The 25,633-nt window shown below is 46.6% G+C and overlaps 1 protein-coding gene across 5 annotated transcripts in view; it reads right to left on the bottom strand.

Annotated features, from left to right (window-relative positions):
- Positions 1-226: 226 nt before the first annotated feature.
- LOC137518077 (uncharacterized) overlaps positions 227-25,633 on the bottom strand; it is a 63,567-nt gene continuing 38,160 nt past the window's right edge. Inside the window, exons 1-6 of one of the 5 annotated variants that reach the window (XM_068235346.1) lie at positions 22,411-22,571; positions 20,048-20,182; positions 12,652-12,786; positions 5,561-5,743; positions 2,934-3,116; positions 227-1,934 (exon numbers count right to left, since the gene is read on the bottom strand). In XM_068235346.1, the coding sequence (XP_068091447.1) occupies positions 319-1,934; positions 2,934-3,116; positions 5,561-5,743; positions 12,652-12,786; positions 20,048-20,078 (2,148 nt within the window). In that variant the 5' untranslated portion in view covers positions 20,079-20,182; positions 22,411-22,571 and the 3' untranslated portion in view covers positions 227-318. Of the gene's footprint in view, positions 1,935-2,933; positions 3,117-5,560; positions 5,744-12,651; positions 12,787-15,205; positions 15,367-20,047; positions 20,183-22,410; positions 22,572-25,633 lie in introns of those variants that run through there. The other 4 variants (XM_068235344.1, XM_068235343.1, XM_068235348.1 and 1 more) reach the window with 4 other exon arrangements.

The raw sequence follows: 25,633 nt of genomic DNA, 5'->3' as shown, positions 1-25,633 counted from the left end.
GTTAAAAACGGGCCTCTAGGTCTGTCTCTCTCCACCGCCACATGTCAATATGCATGTGCGCGCCCGCCTGCCCACTCACATGCCTGCCCGGCTAACTGGCCCCGTCCTCCTGTCCCAACGGCTGTCACAAAGCACAGACCCAAAGACACAGGGACAGGAGGAGTACGCAGGGACAGTTAGGTTTTATTAGGTAGGATGATAGCATCACACTGAAGATTAAATAATAATTGCTCAGCATTTTAATTTGAAGTTCAAATCACACTTAAAAAACTTTTTCATCAGCACTATTAGATATAAAAAGGAGGCCTCTCAAACAAGTCACACAACCATCTGAGTTGCACCCTGAGACTCAATATTAGCAATAGCTTTGCATCTTCTTTTGGCTTTGTCCAGTATGTCAACCCTGTTTAAATAGGAGTCCTTTCCTTCCCGGATCTCTGTCTCAATGAGCAGTTGGAAGTAATTCTCAGCAGATAATGGCCCAGATGTTGGGTCTTGGAGATGTTTGAGGCCTTCAGAGATCTTTCGAATTAGTATCTGAGCTTCTTCTTCTGCCTTCTCAATATCAGTCTTCAGGTCATCGAGTAGGTTTTCATATCTCTCCTTAATATGTGAAATTGTCTCCTTTCTGATATTCCTAGGCGATTGCCAATAATAATTTTCTTCGTAGTGTCTGCTTGTGTCTTTGGTATACACACTACACCTTTTTTCCACTTTAAACTTACGAAAGGAGAAACCTTCACAAAAGGAAACAAGTTTTATATGCAAAATGTATGGGTTCTGGTGGCTGATAGAGTCACTTAGGTGGCACATGATTGCATTTTCACATGTGGTTATTTTCTTTCTTACAACTCCCGATTCTTCAAACACAACACTTTTGTTCTTCTCAATATCTTCCTTGAACTCCCTTAAAGTTTTTTTGATATCTTCCAGTGCTTCCTGCTTACATATCATCTCCTCAAAACTGCTGACTAGTTCATCTAATGATTCGTCTGCTGAAGGTCTTTTCTTCTTCATCGAGCTTATGACTAGCCCATCCAATGATTCATCCGCTGAAGACCTTATCTTCTTCATCGAACTTAAATCTTTGCCAGTTTGCTTGGGTAAAACATGCAAAAGGAATTTCTGAATACTTCTCATTTGGTTGCTCCACTGAATTTCATGGACCATACAGTCATCATCATCTTCCTGGGGACAGTTATCTGTGTAAGTCACAGCATTACAGAAGCTGAAGCACATGGGAAACACATCTTCAGGCTGGGCCCTACAAAACGTTCCCTCAGGATCGGTTGAGAGAAAATTTGGCTGCTGCTGATCTGCAGAGGAGGTGAAGAAGACTATGTTGTCTTTCCCAAACATAGATGAAATATTTTTATACATGTACATCTCCGATGAAGTGAGACTAGCTAAAGAAGATGAGGTTGAAAAGCAAATGGCATCAATCTCCATGAGATCACTGTGAGCAAAAAAATCTTTTATCTGCTGCATGTTTTCCTCGTCATACGTTCTCCCCCTGGTACCTCTAAGCCACCGAACGTCAATGATGGTTAAGGAAAATGGGATCCGAAGGGCCTCTCCGTGGTTGATGTGGTAGGTCATGATATGTGGCACTTGGCTGTCTACCTCTCTCTCCCCACTTCGGTCATCTATTAGTTTTATTCTGTAGGCATCTCCCCATTGTACACCGAAGATATAGTTGATCATGGTATTGATCAGAGACGTTTTACTAGAACGGTTATCTCCAATAAACATGAGGACTTTATTATTCTTATTCTTCCTGGTTCCCAACTCCCATTTATTGCCAGGTGCCACTTCCCCTGGCATCCTGTAAATGGTCAGAGATCCAGCTTTCTCACCATGGCTCAGTCGCGTCTTCAGATCTTGTATTAGGAATGATTCTCGATCTTCACCCCGGGATAGGGATTGGTTTTCATCTATTAAAACAACATACAAGCAGTTGTTGACACTATATTGGTATAGTCACAATAACACTGCATACTAAACCCTAAGGTGGTAAGAGGGGGCTCTCTCTTTTATGGTGCCCATTTATGTTACAATTAAACCGTCCAAATTTCCCATTTATTCGACCAAAACAATCGAATAGATTGAAAATCGAGGAGAATCTTTTTTTTCGATGGAGTAAAAACAAACAATTATTCATTTTTTTCGATAAAACTCTGATTGGACATGTTGGAAAAATCTGGGTGATTGTAAAATTGTATAGTGTATGGCAGGTTGTAATAAGAAAATACTATTAGATAAACCAACTTTTTCTTCATATTCAACGTTTTTCTCAGATTTTCAGAAAAATCAACAACATTTGTCAACAACAACAAAATTTGACCAATGGAATAATCAACTGAATTTCTCTGATCAAAAAAAGAATGAAAAAATTGTACTGTGTATTGGCACCATGAGGGGTTGATACACAAAAGTGCGGCATTATGGCAATGCAGCATATACAGCGCACAGCAGTATTACCGTAACTACTGGCAGCCTGTACTGTGTGAGTTACACGATTAGCACAACCACTGTACTCGAGTAGCATGGACGTTACTATGGTAATGCTCGATACTAACCAGCGTTACCGTGAGTGAAGCTCATTACCGCAGCACCGTTCACACTATTTGAGTACCGCTGGTAGAGCTACTAGTGTAACTCACGGTACACGCTGCCGGTAGTAATGGTAATTTACGTGTGCTGGCTGTGCACAGCAATATAACTTCACTTTTGTGCATCAGCCCCTAAGTGTTTCCTGATGTTGTAAATATTGCAATTCTAACTCCTTGTATATTTCTCAAAGTATACTTTTAAAATGTAATTATTTGCACTACACCTTCTGGGCGTGGGGTGGTGGGAGTGGGGGGTCTGAACATTAGATTGGAAAGGTTGCTCTTCTATTGCTATACCACAAATGATTTCACAGGAGATACCTTGACTTTGTGAAACATCTGCCACATTGTTTGCATACAGTCTTCTCTTCACATGGAGGTCTTCTCTGTCTTCCACTATCTGGACCCTCCGCCTCAGTCTCTGTGGTGAATCAGCTTCATCCACAGATTCCACTTCTCTGTCATGTATGCTCGGCCTTCCACCCACTCTCGCTGTCTGAGCCCCTGAAAGAACACAAAGAGCAAAAGATTGTGCCAGTGTGAAAGGGATCCTATCTCATGGCCAGCAAAAGGGATTGGAGCTCCTATGGGTGTGTAGTAACCTGTCCAAGGCTGGTCTCAGATCCCCATGTGTGTAATAGATTATTAGATGATAGATTTGATTAAAAAAAATTGATCCAAGAAAATTTATTAAGTAATAAAGACTCCATAATAATATAAAATAGTCCAATGGAGCAATGTATTCAATATTTGGGTGCAAATATTCAAAGGAGCTCACCATGCTGCCTAGCCTAGGTGTCCACCACACACCTCCCAAATCCAAACACAGAAAAGGATCCGAACACAGGCTTGATTATATAGTAGAGCCCATGCTCATATTCTTCTCTGGGGTAAAAACATAAGGAAAACAGAACCAACATGTCCATTCCTTATTTTATCACAAGGGCCAGGAGATTGGGGAAGGGGGGGGGGGGGCAGGGCATGGACAGCAGCTGTATGTATTCCAGGGTCCCACAGCTTGTAGTGCATCATGCAGACTACCAGGGAATGTTATGGTGGGGTCCACTAGATGACCAGAGAATATTTTGGGGGGTTGGAGAGCCCACTAGACAAACACTAGGGAATACTATTGGGGGTTGGGGGATCCCTAGATGACCAGGGAATACTATTGGGGGTTTGGGGGTCCACTAGATGAACAGGGAATACTAAATGGTTATGGGGGGCCACTAAGTGACCAAAAATACCATGGGGTTTTGAGAGAACCCCATAGATGACCAAAGAATACAATTGGGGGTTGGGTAGACCACTAGATGACCAGGGAATACTAAAAGATTATGAGTAGACAACTAGACAACCAATGAAAACTTGCAGGCTATGGGGGGACCACTAGGTAACCAGCTAATACTTTTGAGGGTTTGGGCGACCACTAGACAACCAAGAAATACTGTTGGGGGGACCACTAGATGTTCAGGCAATACTATTGAGGGTTGGAGGACCACTAGATGACCAGAAAATACTATGGGGTTATGGAAGACCATTAGACCACCAGGGAATACTTTGGGGTAATGAGGTAATCTAGATGACCAAAGAATACTATTGAGGGTTGTGGGACCACTAGATAACCAGGTCATTTGCAACGCGAATGCATGCGACGTAGATGTCGCATTTGCATTTTCACGCCTAGTGGGGACGCTCCACCACTCAGGTGGTGGAGCAGAGCTGAAGCCACGCCCACTAGCGCGCGTACACACGGAACTGCACTCGGAGGGTTTTATCCGAGGGGGGCAGTGATTATGAAGTAACGGACGGAGGGGATGGCACTGAGTTTTGAAATATTCTCTAATTGTCACAGAAGCACATCGAGGGCGATCTGGGGGCATCTGAGTCGGTAGGTACAGAGGCAGGGTCGCACAGTGTGCACTTATGAAGGCATAGTTATTGTAAACAGCTTTATGATGATTTATAATATGCAAAGTTAGAGTATATTTATCTATGCTAATTATCATGATGTCATTGTGAGGTCATTTCACGGGTGGGGTATTGGGGATTAGAAGCTTACCGGTATATAGAGTAAATGTTTTTGATGTGCAGTGTAACCACATGCCTTGATAAAGGGGGACCCTGCGATCCATACCAATTGGGAACAATTGTTCCTCTTTGAACTGAATAGTTCCTGCTGCACAGAAAAGGTATATGCAGCTATTGGTGAATGTAATGGTCTGCCATTATATTATATCTATGCAATCTATGTCTGACCTTTTTTCTTTTTGTAACTGAATAAATTGCCAGCAGTTGAGCGACATATACTGGTAGTGTGTGGTGTTTTGTACTTGATAAAGGGGGACCCTGTGTGGATATTGGCACAATAAAAGGTGTGCTTTAATTGGTGGTGTGCTGGTGAGATCTTGTCGACCTCTCCCTCCTGTCCTCTCCCTGGGCCGCCCTCCGTGTTCCCCCTCAGATGCAGAGTGATTGCAGCAGGAACCGCTGTATACAACAACTCACCTCCCTGCGTTCCAATCGCCGCTCACTTGCCGCTGGTAAATATATGTATTTTTTTCCTCCTGAAATATGTGTTTAACTGACTATAAACCTTTTTGTCACCATGTATCACCACCATAATGATAGAATGAACCAGTGTGGTTTGAATGATAAAACTACAATTTGGCTCCTAAATTCTTTGTATATGCATTATGAGGGGTGTGGTACATGTATGATTAGGGGTGTGGTGGGGGTGTGTCTTAAAGTGTCCCTCTTTTTTATCTCAAAAAGTTGGGAGGTATGCAGCTTGGGAGAACGTTAGTAGACCAGGCTCACGATATTAGTGGTGAGTGATGACACACAGCTATTTTGCTACTTTATTCTGAATCTTAATCTGCCATTGTTGTACTAGGAATCCCCCATATTTCAAACAGTGATTGTTTGTATTGTTGTATCACTGGAGATACCTTTCTTTCCTGGAGCAGGTGTCGGGACCACTGTCTTTTGCCTCTTTGTCACAGTGTAGTTGTGGGTCCTCCTCCTCTTCTGGATCTTCTGCTTCTGTCTCTGGATTGGATCTGCTCTATCCAGTGGTCGGACTCCCTTTTTATATAGCTTTGGCTTTGCTGGCACCTTCACTTTCAAGCCTTCTACAACAACACAAAGGATACAATAACTAAATCTAAATAACAATAAAAGTTGCACATCAGCTGCACCAGAAAGAATAGTACCTCCCACATTGATTGCCTCCTCCACCTGCGGGATAAGCCCTCCAGGTGCAGCGCACACCTGGCAGCCCCCGCTACACCGCAACCCACATGTGAGCAGGTAAACTTGGCCCGCAGACGCAGCTCACACTGCTCTCTCTGCTACACTCAGGCTCCTCCATGCTCCAGAAAATGTGCGTCTTATGGTCCGAAAAATACGGTGAATAATAGTGTAATAGTACCAGACGGAAAAAAAAATCCTCTTCATCCTGTTCCAACTGCATCAAAATCTGTCTTGAAAGGTAACGCCGTGTTTGTTTCTGGAAAGGGGTTAGCAAACGTGGAACCCAGAGTGCAGACACCTTTTTAGACATGTGCAGTTTGTCACTGATAATTTTCCACACATTACCATCACTGAGGCCAGTTTCATTCATGATCATTTAGATGGTTGTTTGTCTGTCTGTCTTCCAGGATTAACCTCCTTGGCATTGTTCCCGACCCAGGTTCGGGGTTAAAAAGGATGCTGCTAGTGGTAATCTTGAGCGGGGTAGAGAAATCTGCAGTGGAGCAGCATTTAGATCACACCTCTCCCGGGATCTGGACGTTCACAGTCCATTGTCTTCCGGTCCTCTGAGGCTCCCTATCTCTTGGGTGAGATTGTCATCTGTCACATGACAACAGATGACGATCTCACCATAGAGATACAGTAGAGGGTTAGGAAGTAGCACACCTTGCCGTATTATTTACATAACAATGTGTATACCTACCTGTTGTTCACTTCAGTCAGTGCACCCACCTACCTCAGAGCCGGATTAAGGCTAAATGGGGCCCTAAGCAAAGTAACTGATCTGGGCCCCCCATCATGTCGTAATAGAATCAGAAGATGCAGCTGCACAGTAACATGCCGCACACACCGGGGCAGCCGAGCTACTGGTTGCTATGTGCAACAGCCCGCTTTCCTCTGTGCATGCACAATGCACGGAATAGCAGCGGCAAAATGCAGAGTGAGAGATGAATGGCTGGGACATTTGCACTCAGGGGCTGGGGCACCCCTGTGAAGAGGGCGCCAGATATCACAGCAGCAGCACTTTCTCCCTGCATCTCCAGCCTGGCAATAGCAGAAAGCTCTGGACACCGCCAAACCGGAAGCCGTTCCCCAGACAGAATTACATATCCACCCCCACCACCGAACAACCGATTTTCTCCCAAACTAGACAGCCACCATGCAGCCTCCATCCCAGTGAATACGATAGTCCAGCAGAGAAGGCAGCCGAAGCGGGGGAGAATGACAGCACCAGATGACTCACATTCACCTATTGCGATCTAAGCAATAGAGGTCCCGTCATCCGGAGCCCATCTGTCTCCTCTAGAGTGCTGCTGCTCTGTTACTACTACTATTACTACTTCCTACTTCCTGTCTGATCTGAGAATCAGGAAGTTCAGAGCAAGCGGCTGCACTGTAGAAGAGACTGATGGGTTTCAGATGACGGGATCTCTATCGCTTGGATCATGGATAGGCGAGTACGCGTTTGCCATCTGCTGCTATCATTCTTGCTGCAGCTGTGGTTCTCTGTGGTAAGGGAGGGAGGAGTGGGCAGTGGCAGAGCGCATGGTGGCAGGAGGGGGACCTAGGAGGAGAGCCTGGCTCTGAAGACAATCAGCAGCGCACGGCATCATTTGACAAGACAAGACAAATAACATTTATATTGCGCTTTTTCTCCTGGCGGACTCAAAGCGCCAGAACTACAGCCACTAGGACGCGCCCTATAGGCAGTAGCAGTGTTAGAGAGACTTGCCTAAGGTCTCCTACTGAATAGGTGCTGGCTTACTGAACAGGCAGAGCCGAGATTCGAACCCTGGTCTCCTGTGTCAGAGGCAGAGCCCTTAAAGGGACTCCGAGCAGTGCCTGTGGGTATGCCTTTAAGCATACCCACAACTAATTAATTACATCCTCACACCTACCAGCATAATGTTTGTAATTATATCCCCCTGGGTTCCTTATATTTCATTGCATTGTGCTGAATCGAGCTGCCGACTTTGGAGAAAAGTCGTCCTGTGTAATACAATGTAACTATGGAAAGATGCATGTCATTTTGAAGCTCTCTTTCTCCTCTTTCCAATGATAGATAAAATGGCACCCTAAGCCTTTTAGTTTTCGCTATTTTCACGATTTTGCCGTAAAAATAGCGAAAACTAAAAGGCATAGGGCGGTGGTTTATATATCATTGGAAAGAGGAGAAAGAGAGCTTTAAAATGATATGCATCTTTCCATAGTTACTGCACTGCTCAGAGTCTCTTTAACCATTATACCATCAAGCCACCGCTGACAGGATGGCGAGGGCTGGTTTATGTGCTGATGGGGCCCCTTTGACTCTGAATGGGGCCTCAAGCGACTGCTTTTGTTGCCTGGTCGGTAATCCGGCCCTGGTCCCCACACAGCATTTCTGCCCGCAGGCCGATTGACTGCGTTCTCCGCCACCACCAACAGGGTCCAGGACTCCAGGTGGATTCCTGAATTTTTAAGGCCGCTGCTAGCAGCTAGCTAATTTTTCTGATGCGTGTACATGCCTGCCTAATTTTTCTGGCTGCACTGCAGCTGCAACAACAAAACAAAAGGCATGTACATGTGCCAATTCCCCTTCGTGATCGTTACCTTGCCGCGGTAAAGGGGCTTGCGAATCACAATGAAGCAATGACTGCCAGCTATATGAGTGTCTTGAGGGGGGCACATCAAAGATAATAAGGTCATTGTTTCATTGTGGACAAACAAGATTTAATCAGCTGGACAGTCACTGTTGTTCTATCATTGAGCTACCACAGCCCGGCGACCATATAAGCTTGAAAACCGCCACGGCCTGCACTCTGGCCATGTTGCGCACCAGTCCTGCATGGCCGTCACTACGCAAACAGCTGTTTGTGGTGCGTTACACAGTGAGTTTGGTGTGTCAGTGTGAAGCAGTACACTAATTACACTCCCTGATTGATGTATAAACATGCAAGATGTTTTAAAACACTTTAGGCCGGCAATTTAGCATGCAATGTGATTTCTGCCCTTAAAACGCTGCTGTGCGTCAAATCCTGATTTTTTTCCCCGGGACTTTTGGCGTCTATCCCACTCCGCCATGCCTTCTCCTTCAGGTGTTAGACCCCTTGAAACATTTTTTTCCATCACTTTTGTGGCCAGCATACATTTTTCTAGTTTTCAAAGTTCGCTTCCCCATTGAAGTCTCTTGCGGTTCGCGAAAGTTCGCGCGAACCGAGCTTTCGCAGAAGTTCGCGAACGGAAAATCGGAGGTTCGGGCCATCTCTACTGTTGGAGGAGAGATGATGCGGGCAGGAGGAGTCAGCGAGAGCAATCTAATTTATAACGCTTGAGCAGCATGAGAAATTACGCCATCACTAAATAGTTATACAACATCGCATTCTGGCAAAAGCAATCCAGCCTCCTGGCCAAGATGGGCATGGGCTGAATCATTCCTCCAGTATTTAGGGAATGCTAAAGACCTTCCTAATAGCTGGAGGGTGAGCGCAGACTGGGGGACTCAGGTGAGGGAGGGGGGGTCCGAGCCTCCTCGTCACCGCTGTGCCTGCTGCGCCCCTTCCTGCCTGCTACCCACTCCAAGCTACCCATACTGAGGGGCAGTGGCGGACATACGGCCGTGCAGGCCGTGCCGCCACACGAGGGCCCCTGAAGTTCCGTTGCTTCAGGGGCCCATTAAGTATTTTTTGGGGTTTTTTTATATATATTTTTTATTTATTTTTTTCCTTGGGGGGCCCCGACTCCTATCCTACCTCCCTCCCTCACCTCGGGGGCCCCCCTCCTGGTATGCGAGGCGGGAGAGCGGAAAATACGGGATGTCTCCGGGGCTCCAGGCAGGCGCTAGAGGCTCAGCGGCCGCTTGGTCTCCAATGTCTCCAACTCTATATACGGCTTGCTACTAAACCAGGAAGTAGCGAGCAGTATACAGAGTTGGAGACATATTGGAGACCAAGCGGCTGAGCCTCTAGCGTCTGCCTGGAGCCCTGAAGACTTCCTGTATTTGCTGCTCTCCCGCCGCGCATATCGGGAGGAGGGCCCTCCGAGGTGAGGAAGGGGGGAGGATAGGAGTCGGGCCCCCCACCCGGATAGCTAGCTACCCACCCACCCACCTAACCACCTACTCACCCAACCACCTACCCACCCACCCACCCGGCTAAATAACCACCTACCCGGCTACCTAACCACCTGCCCACCCGCACCCGGCTATCTACCCACCCGGCTACCTACCCACCCACCAGGCTTCCTATCTACCTACCCACCCAACTACCTAATCACCCACCCGGCTACCTACCCACCCGGCTACCTACCTACCTACCTACCCACCCAGCTACCTACCTAACCACCCACCTGGCTACCTACCTACCGGGCTAGTTACCAACCCACCCACCAGGCTACCTACCCACCCGGCTACCCACCCACCAGGCTGCCTACCTACCTACCTACCGGGCTAGTTACCAACCCACCCACCAGGCTGCCTACCTACCTACCCACCAGGCTACCTACCTACCTACCTACCTACCGGGCTAGTTACCAACCCACCCACCAGGCTACCTACCCACCTGGCTACCTACCCACCAGGCTACCCACCCACCAGGCTGCCTACCTACCTACCCACCCACCAGGCTACCTACCCACCCACCCACCAGGCTACCTACCCACCCACAAGGCTACCTACCCACCCACCAGGCTACCTACCCACCCAGCTACCCAGCCACCCACTTGGCTACCTACCCACCCACCAGAGCCGGGACAAGTTCCTCCAGCACCCAAGGCTGAGACACCTCCATCCCTCCCACCCCAACCGCCACACACTGATTGCTATTAGACTAAGAGGCACCCCAGGGCCCACCCAACACCTTAATCTCTAGTTATCTGGCTTGTAGTCACTTCCATGTATCTCCTTTTCTTATTTCTTTCTGCTTCAAACACAATTAGGAATGACAGCTGAATGAATTGTGCGCCCAGCTGAATGTGTGGAGCACCCGGCTAAAAAAGCCTGGGGAGAACACTGAGGCTACCTACCCACCCGGCTACCTACCCACCCAGCTAAGGGCTAGAACCAGGTTACCTATTTACCCACCCACCAGGCTACCTACCCACCCGGCTACCCACCCACCCACCAGGCTACCTACCCACCCGGCTAAGGGCTACCTACCCACCCACCAGGCTGCCTACCTACCTACCCACCCACCAGGCTACCTATCCACACACCCACCCACCAGGCTACCTATCCACCCAACCAGCCATGGGAGCTGCGCGCCGGATGAAGGCTGGGACAGGAGGTCTGCTGTTGCAGGTGAGTAAATGTTTTTGTTTTTTTATTTATATTAGCAGGTGTATGTTCTGGGCAGGTCTGCCACATGATTGCACGTATTTTCTGGGCATATCTGCCGACTTAATTGCACGTATTTTCTGGGCATATCTGCCGACATGATTGCACGTATTTTCTGGGCATATCTGCCGACATGATTGCACGTATTTTCTGGGCATATCTGCCGACATGATGTGTATTTTCTTGAGAAAACCTGCACAATTATGTGAATTTTCTGGGGAAAGGGTCACCAAAACTCGGGCCCACTGTCTTTGCGTTGCACTTTTCAAGGGAACCTGAGGTGTGAATAATATTGAGGCTGCCATATTTCTCTCCTTTTAAGCAATACCAGTTGCCTGGTTGCCGTGCTGGTCCTCTGCCTCTTATTCTTTCAACCATAGACCCTGAACAAGCATGCAGTCAGGGGTTTCTGACAATATTGTCAGAACTGAGAAGATTAGCTGCATGCTTGTTGCTGGTGTAATTCAGTTTATTACTGCAGCCAAATAGATCAGCAGGGCCGCCAGGCAACTAGTATTGTTTAAAAGGAAATAAACCCTCACCCCGGGTTCGCTTTAAATTACAGTTAGCTCCGCCCTCATCCGGTCATTGCCACGACCATTTTTTGCCGCGGCGCTACGCGCCGCAGGTTCTATCCACACCCATTTTTTGTTGCGCCGCGGTTTGCGCGCTGCAGGTCGTAGGGCCCCACAATTGCAATTTTGCACAGGGGCCCACTGCTGGCTGTGTCCGCTACTGCTGAGGGGCTATTATACTACCTAATGGGGGTGGAGGCGGCATCTTTATAAGTTTGCCTCAGGCGGTAAAAAGTCTAGAGCCGGCCATGGTAGTTATGCCCCTGCCTGTGCCCTTTTTACCATTCCCTATTACTTTTATTAATGTACTACCATGATTTTCAGCTCACTGGTGATAGTTCTGTTACCTTAACCTGCTGGGCTGTCTGGACGAGCTCAGCTCGTCCAGTACCGCCGGAGCCTGCCGCTCAGGCCCTGCTGGGCCGATTTGGCTCAAATAAAAAGCAGCACACGCAGCCGGCACTTTGCCAGCCGCGTGTGCTGCCTGATCGCCGCCGCTCTGCGGCGATCCGCCGCGAGCAGCGGCGAAAGAGGGTCCCCCCAGCCGCCTGAGCCCAGCGTAGCCGGAACAAAAAGTTCCGGCCAGCGCTAAGGGCTGGATCGGAGGCGGCTGACGTCAGGACGTCGGCTGACGTCGATGACGTCACTCCGCTCGTCGCTATGGCGACGATGTAAGCAAAACAAGGAAGGCCGCTCATTGCGGCCTTCCTTGTTTATTCTGGGCGCCGGAGGCGATCGGAAGAACGCCTCCGGAGCGCCCTCTAGTGGGCTTTCATGCAGCCAACTTTCAGTTGGCTGCATGAAATAGTTTTTTTTTTATTAAAAAAAAACCCTCCCGCAGCCTGCCTGGCGATCTTAATAGAACGCCAGGCAGGTTAAACAATTGTTATGTCCAGTGCTTTACCTTTTCTCCTGATCACTTGTGTCTTTTGCATCCAGTTCTTCTGCCGCAGTGATCTCCGGGGTGTACCTGGTCCTTTGTCTATATTCCAAGCCTCCTCATGCAAGCTAATTGCTGCAGTCACTTCTTTCTGAACCCCTAAAACAAAACATAAAAAGAATATCAGAGTAGCAATAGCAAGAAAAGTAATGAATTAATTAGAGTTGGAGGTTGAGGCTGACTCAGTCCTCTAGTAATTTGATCATTTATATCATCCAAAATCCAAATATGTTTGAGAATCTCTGAAAACTCAAAAGGTGCAATTTTAACATTTCACATTCGTCCCATACAATCACCAATAACGTTATCACTACTTATCACATCTAAATGATCTATGCATTGTTTTTTTTTCGCCACAAATTAGGCTTTCTTTGAGTGATACTTTTTTGCCAAGAACTATTTTATCTTATATGCATTTTAAAGGTAAGAAAAAGAAAAAATAATTAAAAATTAACTTTTCAGCTATTATAGTTTTTAAATAAAACCTGCTATCTATATATATAAAATCGGATGTGAGTGTGTGTGTGTGTGTGTGTGTGTGTGTTGGTGTGTGTGTGTGTGTTGGTGTGTGTGTTGGTGTGTGTGTTGGTGTGTGTGTTGGTGTGTGTGTTGGTGTGTGTGTTGGTGTGTGTGTGTGTGTGTGTGTGTGTGTGTGTGTGTGTGTGTGTGTGTGTGTGTGTGTGTGTGTGTGTGTGTGTGTGTGTGTGTGTGTGTGTGTGTGTGTGTGTGTGTGTGTGTGTGTGTGTGTGTGTGTGTGTGTGTGTGTGTGTGTGTGTGTGTGTGTGTGTGTGTGTGTGTGTGTGTGTGTGTGTGTGTGTGTGTGTGTGTGCCGCGATCACTCGAAAACGGCTTGACCGATTTGAACGAAACTTGGTACACAGATCCCTTACTACCTAGGATGATAGGTTCTGGGGGTCTCGCGGCCCCCCTGCACACCTGGGCGGAGCTACAAACAGCAAATCAGATTTCACCCATTCAAGTCAATAGAAAAAATGTAAAAGGCTGCCATTCTCACAGCAATCAAGCCACAGTCCCCACACTTGGCACAGGTGGTCACTTGGTGACCGAGGTTACAAATCCAGGAAAAGTGGGCGGAGCATAAAACAGCCAATCAAATTTCAGCCGTTCATTTTAAATGGGAAAATGTAAACTGCAGCCATTCTTAGAATGTTAATCGCAGGGTTCTCAAACTTGCCACAGTTGGTCACTGGGTGAATGCGATTAAGATTCAAGAAAATGGGTGGAGCTTACAACAGCTAATCAAAATTCACTTATTGATTTTCAAGGGGAATATTTAAACTGCTGCCATTCTTACACTGTTAATGGCAGAGGCTTCAAACTTGCTACAGTCGTCATTGGGTGACTGGGGTCCAAATTCACTAAAGGGGTGGGGCCACATACAGCCAATCAGACTTCCTTGGTGGATAAACTGCTTCCAATCACACATTTTTGATGCCAGGAACCTGAAAGCTCACAAACTTGGTCATTGAGTGACTGTGTGTCAAGGTCACAAAAAGTAGGCGGAGCCAAAAACAGCTTTTACTGGGAAAATATAAACTGCAGCCATTCTTACATCGTTAATGGCAGGGTTCTCAAACTTTGCACAGTTGGTCATTGGGTAACTGAGATTAAGATTTTGGAAGGTGGGTGGAGCCTACAACAGCCAATAAAAATTCTCCTTTCAATTTTTAAAGGGAATGTTTAAGCTGCTACCATTCTCTTAGGGCCTGTACACACTGCTGCTCTTGCGCTGCGCTTTTCAAATCGCATTCGCTTTTTAATCACAAGGTCTTTTGAAAAATAATGAAAATCGTGGAGACCTGTACACACTGGTGCGATGCGCTTTTCCTATTCTCATGAAGGCTTGCGATTTAAAAATCGCATGCGATTTTAAAAGCGCAGCAGTGTGTACAGGCCCTTATACTGTTAAAGGCAGATGCATCAAACCTGGTACAGTCAGTCACTGGGTGACTAGGGCCCAAACTCAGAAAGGTGGCGGAGCCACAAACAGCCAATAAGATTAGTTTTTTTTTCAATGGGAATATACAAAGTATTGATACCAAGGACCCCAAAGCTGATAAACTTGATAATTGAGTGACTGTATGTCAAGGTTAGAAAAAGTGGGCGGTGCCAACAACTAAATTTTTAACATGGCAGGGTTCCCAAACTTTACACAATTGGCCACTGGGAGACTGGGATGAATATTCAGAAATGTGGGTGGAGCCTAAAACAGCCAATCAAAATTTACCTATTGATTTTCAAGGGGACTATTCACATTGCTACCATTCTTACACTGTTGATGGTAGAGGCCTCAAACCTGATACAGTCAGTCATTGGGTGACTGGGGTCCAAATTCACTAAAGGGGTAGAGCCACAAACAGCCAATCAGATTTGTTAGATTGATTTCAGCCATTCTGTTATTGGCAGGGTTCTCAAACGTGACACAGTTGGCCACTGGGTGACGGGGACTAATATTCAGGAAAGTGGGTGGAGCCTACAGCAGCCAATCAAAATTCACCTTTTGATTTTCAAGGGGAATATTGCAACTGCAGCCATTCTTACACTGTTAATGGCAGAGGCCTCAAATCTGCTACAGCCGGTCGTTAAGTGTCTGGGGTTCAAATTCAGTAAAGGGGCGGAGCCAAAAACTGCCAGATTTCTTTGCTGGATAAACTGCTTCCATTACCACAATTTTGATGCCAGGAACCCAAAAGCTCACAAACTTGGTCATTGTGTAGTGACTGTGTGTCCAGGTTACAAAAAGTGGGTGGAGTTAAAACTGATTTTTCTGGGAAATTGTAAACTGCAGCCCTTCTTCACTGTTAATGGCAGGGTTCTCAAACTTAGCATAGCTGGTTACTGGGTGACTGGGATTAATAATCAGAAAAGTGGGTGGAACCTAAAAATGCCAATCAAAAATCACATGTCGCTTTTCAAGGAGAATATTACAATTGCTGCCATTCTTGCACTGTTAATGGCACAAGCCTCAGACCTGGTACAGTTGGTCATTGGGTCACTGGGGATCAAATTCAGAAAAGAGGACAGAGCCACAAACAGTGAATCAGATTTGTTTCATTTCATGGGAAAATACAAATTATTGATGCCAAGGACCCCAAAGCTCACAAACTTGGTCATGGAGTGACTGTGTGTCCAGGTTACAAAAAGTGGGCGGAGCCAAAAACAAATTTCACTGGGAAAGTGTAAACTGCAGCCCTTCTTACACTGTTTATGGCAGGGTTCCCAAATTTTGCCCAGATGGTCACTGAGTGACTGATATTAATATTCAGGGAAGTGGGTGGAGCCTATAATAGCCAATCAAAATTCACCTGTTGATTTTCAAGTGGATAATTTCAATTGCTGCCATTTTTCCACTGTTAATAGCAGATGCCTCAAACCTGCTACAGTTGGTCATTGGGTGACTGGGGTTCAAATGCTGGAGAGGGGGTGAAGCCACAAACAGCCAATCTGATTTGTTTAATTTCTATTGGAATATACAAATTATTGATGCCAAGGACCCCAAAGCTCAAAAACTTGGTCATTGAGTGTTTGTCCGTTAGGGTTAGAAAGTGGGCAGAGCTAACACCAGCCAAATACATACACGGGCAATGCCGGGTCATCAATGGGTGGAGACAAATAGAAATTTCACTGGGAAAATGTAAACTGCAGCCATTCTTACACTGTTAATGGCAGGGTTTTTAAACTTTGCACAGTTGGTCACTGGGTGACTGGAATTAATATTCAGAAAAGTGGGTGGAGCCTACAAAAGTGTATCAAACTTCACCTATTGCTTTTCAATGGGAATTATTTAATTGCTGCCATTCTTGCACTGTTAATGGCACAAGCCTCAAACCTGGTACAGTTGGTTATTGGGTGACTGGGGTTCAAATTCAGAAAAGGGTGTGTAGCCACAAACAGCCAATCAGATTTTTTCATTTCAATGCAAATTATTGATACCAAAGACCGCAAAGCTCACAAACTTGGTCAGTGAGTAATTGTGTGTTAGGGCTAGAAAAATTATGCAGAGTCAACATCAGCCAAATACATACCCGGGCAACGCCGGGCAATCAGCTAGTGATAGATAAAACCCACACACGTTTTTGCCCTTTTGTCCAGGTTATTACGTTTAGATTATGTCCCTAGTGCAATGTACGGCCACAATGTTTTATTTGGAAATAAAGGTGGTATTTTTTCCATTTTGTGTTTGACATGGGAGCCAAGGTTAAAATTTTGATTATGGTCATTACCTATTCAGTAAGAAGTCCTTGGGCAAGACTTCCTAACACTGCAGGGTGGCCCCTTGAGTGGGCCCTTAGTGGCCGAGTCCAGCAGGAGAAAAGTGCTATACAAATGTTAAGTAACATTTATGTTAGGTAACTATTTATGTATTTTTTTTTAAAAAGCTGTCATTTTTATTTTTATTGCAAGTGTTTTATTTTTATAGTAAATGAAAGGATTAATAATTAATGGGTATTTTATTTATTTATGTAATTTATATGTAGTGTGCTTATGTTTTATCTTTTGGTGAATAGATGTCCCCACACTTGCCTGTGTACTGAATAGTACACAGGAATTTGTTTGTCTGTGTGTTTTTACATTCACTTTGATCACTATCATCATTTCATCATTACAGGGACTTTGGCTATGGGAACACATGTTCCCCACCTCTGATCAGTACTGTGGTGGGGGGGGGGGGGGATTGCAGGTGTGAGCATGGGCACCACTTGTACTTGTAAACTGACGCAAGGAAGGTATGTATCTTCCACTGCCCGCTGCTGCATGCACACTATTCAATGCTGGAGGGGAGCGCAGAGAGGAGAGCCCGAGGTGAGGGAAGGGGGGAGACCATCCCCCCCCCCTACACCGACGTGCTACCAAGCTCTCCCCTCATGTTGCGGGGGCCCTCCGAGGTGAGGAAGGGGGGAGGATAGGAGTCGGGCCCCCCACCCAGATAGCTAGCTACCCACCCACCCACCTAACCACCTACTCACCCAACCACCTACCCACCCACCCACCCGGCTAAATAACCACCTACCCGGCTACCTAACCACCTGCCCACCCGCACCCGGCTACCTACCCACCTGGCTACCTACCCACCCACCAGGCTTCCTATCTACCTACCCACCCAACTACCTAACCACCCACCCGGCTACCTACCCACCCGGCTACCTACCTACCTACCCACCCAGCTACCTACCTAACCACCCACCTGGCTACCTACCTACCGGGCTAGTTACCAACCCACCCACCAGGCTACCTACCCACCCGGCTACCCACCCACCAGGCTGCCTACCTACCTACCGGGCTAGTTACCAACCCACCCACCAGGCTGCCTACCTACCTACCCACCAGGCTACCTACCTACCTACCGGGCTAGTTACCAACCCACCCACCAGGCTACCTACCCACCTGGCTACCTACCCACCAGGCTACCCACCCACCAGGCTGCCTACCTACCTACCCACCAGGCTACCTACCCACCCACAAGGCTACCTACCCACCCACCAGGCTACCTACCCACCCAGCTACCCAGCCACCCACTTGGCTACCTACCCACCCACCAGAGCCGGGACAAGGTCCTCCAGCACCCAAGGCTGAGACACCTCCATCCCTCCCACCCCAACCGCCACACACTGATTGCTATTAGACTAAGAGGCACCCCAGGGCCCACCCAACACCTTAATCTCTAGTTATCTGGCTTGTAGTCACTTCCATGTATCTCCTTTTCTTATTTCTTTCTGCTTCAAACACAATTAGGAATGACAGCTGAATGAATTGTGCGCCCCCTCCTACACTGCGCCCTGAGGCTGGAGCCTCTCCAGCCTATGCCTCGGCCCGGCTATGCCACCCACCCACCAGGGCTACCTAGCCACCCACCCACCAGGCTCAGTGTTCTCCCCAGAATTTTTTTCCAGCCGGGTGGCATGAAATAGTAGCCGGGTGGGGCAATATGAGAGAATGCAGGGCCGGTGCTTCTGTGCGCAACTCAGCTTACAGCATAGGAGGAGGTGATCCAATGACAGCCGGGAGCTCACAAAAACTAGCCGGGTGGAGCACCCGGCTAAAAAAGCCTGGGGAGAACACTGAGGCTACCTACCCACCCGGCTACCTACCCACCCAGCTAAGGGCTAGAACCAGGCTACCTATTTACCCACCCACCAGGCTACCTACCCACCCGGCTACCCACCCACCCACCAGGCTACCTACCCACCCGGCTAAGGGCTACCTACCCACCCACCAGGCTGCCTACCTACCTACCCACCCACCAGGCTACCTATCCACACACCCACCCACCAGGCTACCTATCCACCCAACCAGCCATGGGAGCTGCGCGCCGGATGGAGGCTGGGACAGGAGGTCTGCTGTTGCAGGTGAGTAAATGTTTTTGTTTTTTTATTTATATTAGCAGGTGTATGTTCTGGGCAGGTCTGCCACATGATTGCACGTATTTTCTGGGCATATCTGCCGACTTGATTGCACGTATTTTCTGGGCATATCTGCCGACATGATTGCACGTATTTTCTGGGCATATCTGCCGACATGATTGCACGTATTTTCTGGGCATATCTGCCGACATGATGTGTATTTTCTTGAGAAAACCTGCACAATTATGTGAATTTTCTGGGGAAAGGGTCACCAAAACTCGGGCCCACTGTCTTTGCGTTGCACTTTTCAAGGGAACCTGAGGTGAGAATAATATTGAGGCTGCCATATTTCTCTCCTTTTAAGCAATACCAGTTGCCTGGTTGCCGTGCTGGTCCTCTGCCTCTTATTCTTTCAACCATAGACCCTGAACAAGCATGCAGCAGGTCAGGGGTTTCTGACAATATTGTCAGAACTGAGAAGATTAGCTGCATGCTTGTTGCTGGTGTAATTCAGTTTATTACTGCAGCCAAATAGATCAGCAGGGCCGCCAGGCAACTAGTATTGTTTAAAAGGAAATAAACCCTCACCCCGGGTTCGCTTTAAATTACAGTTAGCTCCGCCCTCATCCGGTCATTGCCACAACCATTTTTTGCCGCGGCGCTACGCGCCGCAGGTTCTATCCACACCCATTTTTTGTTGCGCCGCGGTTTGCGCACTGCAGGTCGTAGGGCCCCACAATTGCAATTTTGCACAGGGGCCCACTGCTGGCTGTGTCCGCTACTGCTGAGGGGCTATTATACTACCTAATGGGGGTGGAGGCGGCATCTTTATAAGTTTGCCTCAGGCGGTAAAAAGTCTAGAGCCGGCCATGGTAGTTATGCCCCTGCCTGTGCCCTTTTTACCATTCCCTATTACTTTTATTAATGTACTACCATGATTTTCAGCTCACTGGTGATAGTTCTGTTACCTTAAACAATTGTTATGTCCAGTGCTTTACCTTTTCTCCTGATCACTTGTGTCTTTTGCATCCAGTTCTTCTGCCGCAGTGATCTCCGGGGTGTACCTGGTCCTTTGTCTATATTCCAAGCCTCCTCATGCAAGCTAATTGCTGCAGTCACTTCTTTCTGAACCCCTAAAACAAAACATAAAAAGAATATCAGAGTAGCAATAGCAAGAAAAGTAATGAATTAATTAGAGTTGGAGGTTGAGGCTGACTCAGTCCTCTAGTAATTTGATCATTTATATCATCCAAAATCCAAATATGTTTGAGAATCTCTGAAAACTCAAAAGGTGCAATTTTAACATTTCACATTCGTCCCATACAATCACCAATAACGTTATCACTACTTATCACATCTAAATGATCTATGCATTGTTTTTTTTTCGCCACAAATTAGGCTTTCTTTGAGTGATACTTTTTTGCCAAGAACTATTTTATCTTATATGCATTTTAAAGGTAAGAAAAAGAAAAAATAATTAAAAATTAACTTTTCAGCTATTATAGTTTTTAAATAAAACCTGCTATCTATATATATAAAATCGGATGTGAGTGTGTGTGTGTGTGTGTGTGTGTGTGTGTGTGTGTGGGTGTGTGTGTGTGTGTTGGTGTGTGTGTGTTGGTGTGTGTGTGTGTGTGTGTGTGTGTGTGTGTGTGTGTGTGTGCCGCGTGTGCCGCGATCACTCGAAAACGGCTTGACCGATTTGAACGAAACTTGGTACACAGATCCCTTACTACCTAGGATGATAGGTTCTGGGGGTCTTGCGGCCCCCCTGCACACCTGGGCGGAGCTACAAACAGCAAATCAGATTTCACCCATTCAAGTCAATGGAAAAAATGTAAAAGGCTGCCATTCTCACAGCAATCAAGCCACAGTCCCCACACTTGGCACAGGTGGTCACTTGGTGACCGAGGTTACAAATCCAGGAAAAGTGGGCGGAGCATAAAACAGCCAATCAAATTTCAGCCGTTCATTTTAAATGGGAAAATGTAAACTGCAGCCATTCTTAGAATGTTAATCGCAGGGTTCTCAAACTTGCCACAGTTGGTCACTGGGTGAATGCGATTAAGATTCAAGAAAATGGGTGGAGCTTACAACAGCCAATCAAAATTCACTTATTGATTTTCAAGGGGAATATTTAAACTGCTGCCATTCTTACACTGTTAATGGCAGAGGCTTCAAACTTGCTACAGTCGTCATTGGGTGACTGGGGTCCAAATTCACTAAAGGGGTGGGGCCACATACAGCCAATCAGACTTCCTTGGTGGATAAACTGCTTCCAATCACACATTTTTGATGCCAGGAACCTGAAAGCTCACAAACTTGGTCATTGAGTGACTGTGTGTCAAGGTCACAAAAAGTAGGCGGAGCCAAAAACAGCTTTTACTGGGAAAATATAAACTGCAGCCATTCTTACATCGTTAATGGCAGGGTTCTCAAACTTTGCACAGTTGGTCATTGGGTAACTGAGATTAAGATTTTGGAAGGTGGGTGGAGCCTACAACAGCCAATAAAAATTCTCCTTTCAATTTTCAAAGGGAATGTTTAAGCTGCTACCATTCTCTTAGGGCCTGTACACACTGCTGCTCTTGCGCTGCGCTTTTCAAATCGCATTCGCTTTTTAATCGCAAGGTCTTTTGAAAAATAATGAAAATCGTGGAGACCTGTACACACTGGTGCGATGCGCTTTTCCTATTCTCATGAAGGCTTGCGATTTAAAAATCGCATGCGATTTTAAAAGCGCAGCAGTGTGTACAGGCCCTTATACTGTTAAAGGCAGATGCATCAAACCTGGTACAGTCAGTCACTGGGTGACTAGGGCCCAAACTCAGAAAGGTGGCGGAGCCACAAACAGCCAATAAGATTAGTTTTTTTTTCAATGGGAATATACAAAGTATTGATACCAAGGACCCCAAAGCTGATAAACTTGATAATTGAGTGACTGTATGTCAAGGTTAGAAAAAGTGGGCGGTGCCAACAACTAAATTTTTAACATGGCAGGGTTCCCAAACTTTACACAATTGGCCACTGGGAGACTGGGATGAATATTCAGAAATGTGGGTGGAGCCTAAAACAGCCAATCAAAATTTACCTATTGATTTTCAAGGGGACTATTCACATTGCTACCATTCTTACACTGTTGATGGTAGAGGCCTCAAACCTGATACAGTCAGTCATTGGGTGACTGGGGTCCAAATTCACTAAAGGGGTAGAGCCACAAACAGCCAATCAGATTTGTTAGATTGATTTCAGCCATTCTGTTATTGGCAGGGTTCTCAAACGTGACACAGTTGGCCACTGGGTGACGGGGACTAATATTCAGGAAAGTGGGTGGAGCCTACAGCAGCCAATCAAAATTCACCTTTTGATTTTCAAGGGGAATATTGCAACTGCAGCCATTCTTACACTGTTAATGGCAGAGGCCTCAAATCTGCTACAGCCGGTCGTTAAGTGTCTGGGGTTCAAATTCAGTAAAGGGGCGGAGCCAAAAACTGCCAGATTTCTTTGCTGGATAAACTGCTTCCATTACCACAATTTTGATGCCAGGAACCCAAAAGCTCACAAACTTGGTCATTGTGTAGTGACTGTGTGTCCAGGTTACAAAAAGTGGGTGGAGTTAAAACTGATTTTTCTGGGAAATTGTAAACTGCAGCCCTTCTTCACTGTTAATGGCAGGGTTCTCAAACTTAGCATAGCTGGTTACTGGGTGACTGGGATTAATAATCAGAAAAGTGGGTGGAACCTAAAAATGCCAATCAAAAATCACATGTCGCTTTTCAAGGAGAATATTACAATTGCTGCCATTCTTGCACTGTTAATGGCGCAAGCCTCAGACCTGGTACAGTTGGTCATTGGGTCACTGGGGATCAAATTCAGAAAAGAGGACAGAGCCACAAACAGTGAATCAGATTTGTTTCATTTCATGGGAAAATACAAATTATTGATGCCAAGGACCCCAATGCTCACAAACTTGGTCATGGAGTGACTGTGTGTCCAGGTTACAAAAAGTGGGCGGAGCCAAAAACAAATTTCACTGGGAAAGTGTAAACTGCAGCCCTTCTTACACTGTTTATGGCAGGGTTCCCAAATTTTGCCCAGATGGTCACTGAGTGACTGAGATTAATATTCAGGGAAGTGGGTGGAGCCTATAATAGCCAATCAAAATTCACCTGTTGATTTTCAAGTGGATAATTTCAATTGCTGCCATTTTTCCACTGTTAATAGCAGATGCCTCAAACCTGCTACAGTTGGTCATTGGGTGACTGGGGTTCAAATGCTGGAGAGGGGGTGAAGCCACAAACAGCCAATCTGATTTGTTTAATTTCTATTGGACTATACAAATTATTGATGCCAAGGACCCCAAAGCTCAAAAACTTGGTCATTGAGTGTTTGTCCGTTAGGGTTAGAAAGTGGGCGGAGCTAACACCAGCCAAATACATACACGGGCAATGCCGGGTCATCAATGGGTGGAGACAAATAGAAATTTCACTGGGAAAATGTAAACTGCAGTTATTCTTACACTGTTAATGGCAGGGTTTTTAAACTTTGCACAGTTGGTCACTGGGTGACTGGAATTAATATTCAGAAAAGTGGGTGGAGCCTACAAAAGTGTATCAAACTTCACCTATTGCTTTTCAATGGGAATTATTTAATTGCTACCATTCTTGCACTGTTAATGGCACAAGCCTCAAACCTGGTACAGTTGGTTATTGGGTGACTGGGGTTCAAATTCAGAAAAGGGTGTGTAGCCACAAACAGCCAATCAGATTTTTTCATTTCAATGCAAATTATTGATACCAAAGACCGCAAAGCTCACAAACTTGGTCAGTGAGTAATTGTGTGTTAGGGCTAGAAAAATTATGCAGAGTCAACATCAGCCAAATACATACCCGGGCAACGCCGGGCAATCAGCTAGTGATAGATAAAACCCACACACGTTTTTGCCCTTTTGTCCAGGTTATTACGTTTAGATTATGTCCCTAGTGCAATGTACGGCCACAATGTTTTATTTGGAAATAAAGGTGGTATTTTTTCCATTTTGTGTTTGACATGGGAGCCAAGGTTAAAATTTTGATTATGGTCATTACCTATTCAGTAAGAAGTCCTTGGGCAAGACTTCCTAACACTGCAGGGTGGCCCCTTGAGTGGGCCCTTAGTGGCCGAGTCCAGCAGGAGAAAAGTGCTATACAAATGTTAAGTAACATTTATGTTAGGTAACTATTTATGTATTTTTTTTTTAAAAGCTGTCATTTTTATTTTTATTGCAAGTGTTTTATTTTTATAGTAAATGAAAGGATTAATAATTAATGGGTATTTTATTTATTTATGTAATTTATATGTAGTGTGCTTATGTTTTTATCTTTTGGTGAATAGATGTCCCCACACTTGCCTGTGTACTGAATAGTACACAGGAATTTGTTTGTCTGTGTGTTTTTACATTCACTTTGATCACTATCATCATTTGATCATTACAGGGACTTTGGCTATGGGAACACATGTTCCCCACCTCTGATCAGTACTGTGGTGGGGGGGGGGGGATTGCAGGTGTGAGCATGGGCACCACTTGTACTTGTAAACTGACGCAAGGAAGGTATGTATCTTCCACTGCCCGCTGCTGCATGCACACTATTCAATGCTGGAGGGGAGCGCAGAGAGGAGAGCCCGAGGTGAGGGAAGGGGGGAGACCATCCCCCCCCCCTACACCGACGTGCTACCAAGCTCTCCCCTCATGTTGCGACCCCTCCAGCCCCCCCAAAAAGCCCTGAGCAGGCACGAGGGGCCCTCTCAGAATTTCTGCAGGGAGGCCTGGCGATTCCTAGTTACGCCCCTGCCACAGCCGGGAGCGTTCTGCGCATGACGTCACAATTGACCTCGTGTGCAGAGAGCTCCCGGTTGCGTGATCAAGGATGTGTGCTGCGAATCAGCGCCTGCGAGGCTGCGAATACCGCCAACCCAGCCGACCAGGAAGACCTCAGCCTGAGGGGAGCTTTTTTTAGGTGAGTGGAGCCTTAACAGTAGTATTAGCTCTTTACCGGTTCTATGCTGGTAATCAGGGGCGTTGCTAGCCCCAATTTACTGTGCCACGTGCCCCGGATCTATTCTGCGGTGCCCCGGATGTCCCCCAGGCAGAGTCAGCTGTGGTGCATCAATCAGGGTTATGCTGAGTGCTGTGATGCCTTTATAGGGGCATGCAGGGAGCTGTGGTTCCTCTATGGGGGCATGCTGGAAGTTGTGGTGCGTCAGTGGGAGGCCTGTGGGAGCATGAGAGAGGCGCAGGAAATGCTATAGGGGAACTGACAGGTAATCTGGTGGCAGGTTAGCCTGTCCAGCAGAAAGCCTGACCAGCCAGCACAAAAGCCAGGTAACTGCCAGGAGGAGGACTGCCAGGAAACTGGTATTGTTTAAAGTGAAATAAATGTGGCAGTCTCCATATTATACTCACCTCGGGTTCCCTTTAAGTTCATGTAAATTTGGCCCCACCCATGACCACACCCACATTCTGGTGCATGGACACACCCATTTTCCGTCTGGGGTGCCTAAAAGTGCCCTGGATCTCTTAGGATCCTAGCAATGCCCCTGTTGGT

This window comes from Hyperolius riggenbachi, chromosome 5 (genome assembly GCF_040937935.1).
Source record: "Hyperolius riggenbachi isolate aHypRig1 chromosome 5, aHypRig1.pri, whole genome shotgun sequence".
Classification (NCBI taxonomy): Eukaryota; Metazoa; Chordata; class Amphibia; order Anura; family Hyperoliidae; genus Hyperolius; species Hyperolius riggenbachi.
This window is presented reverse-complemented; position numbering and strand designations above follow the sequence as displayed.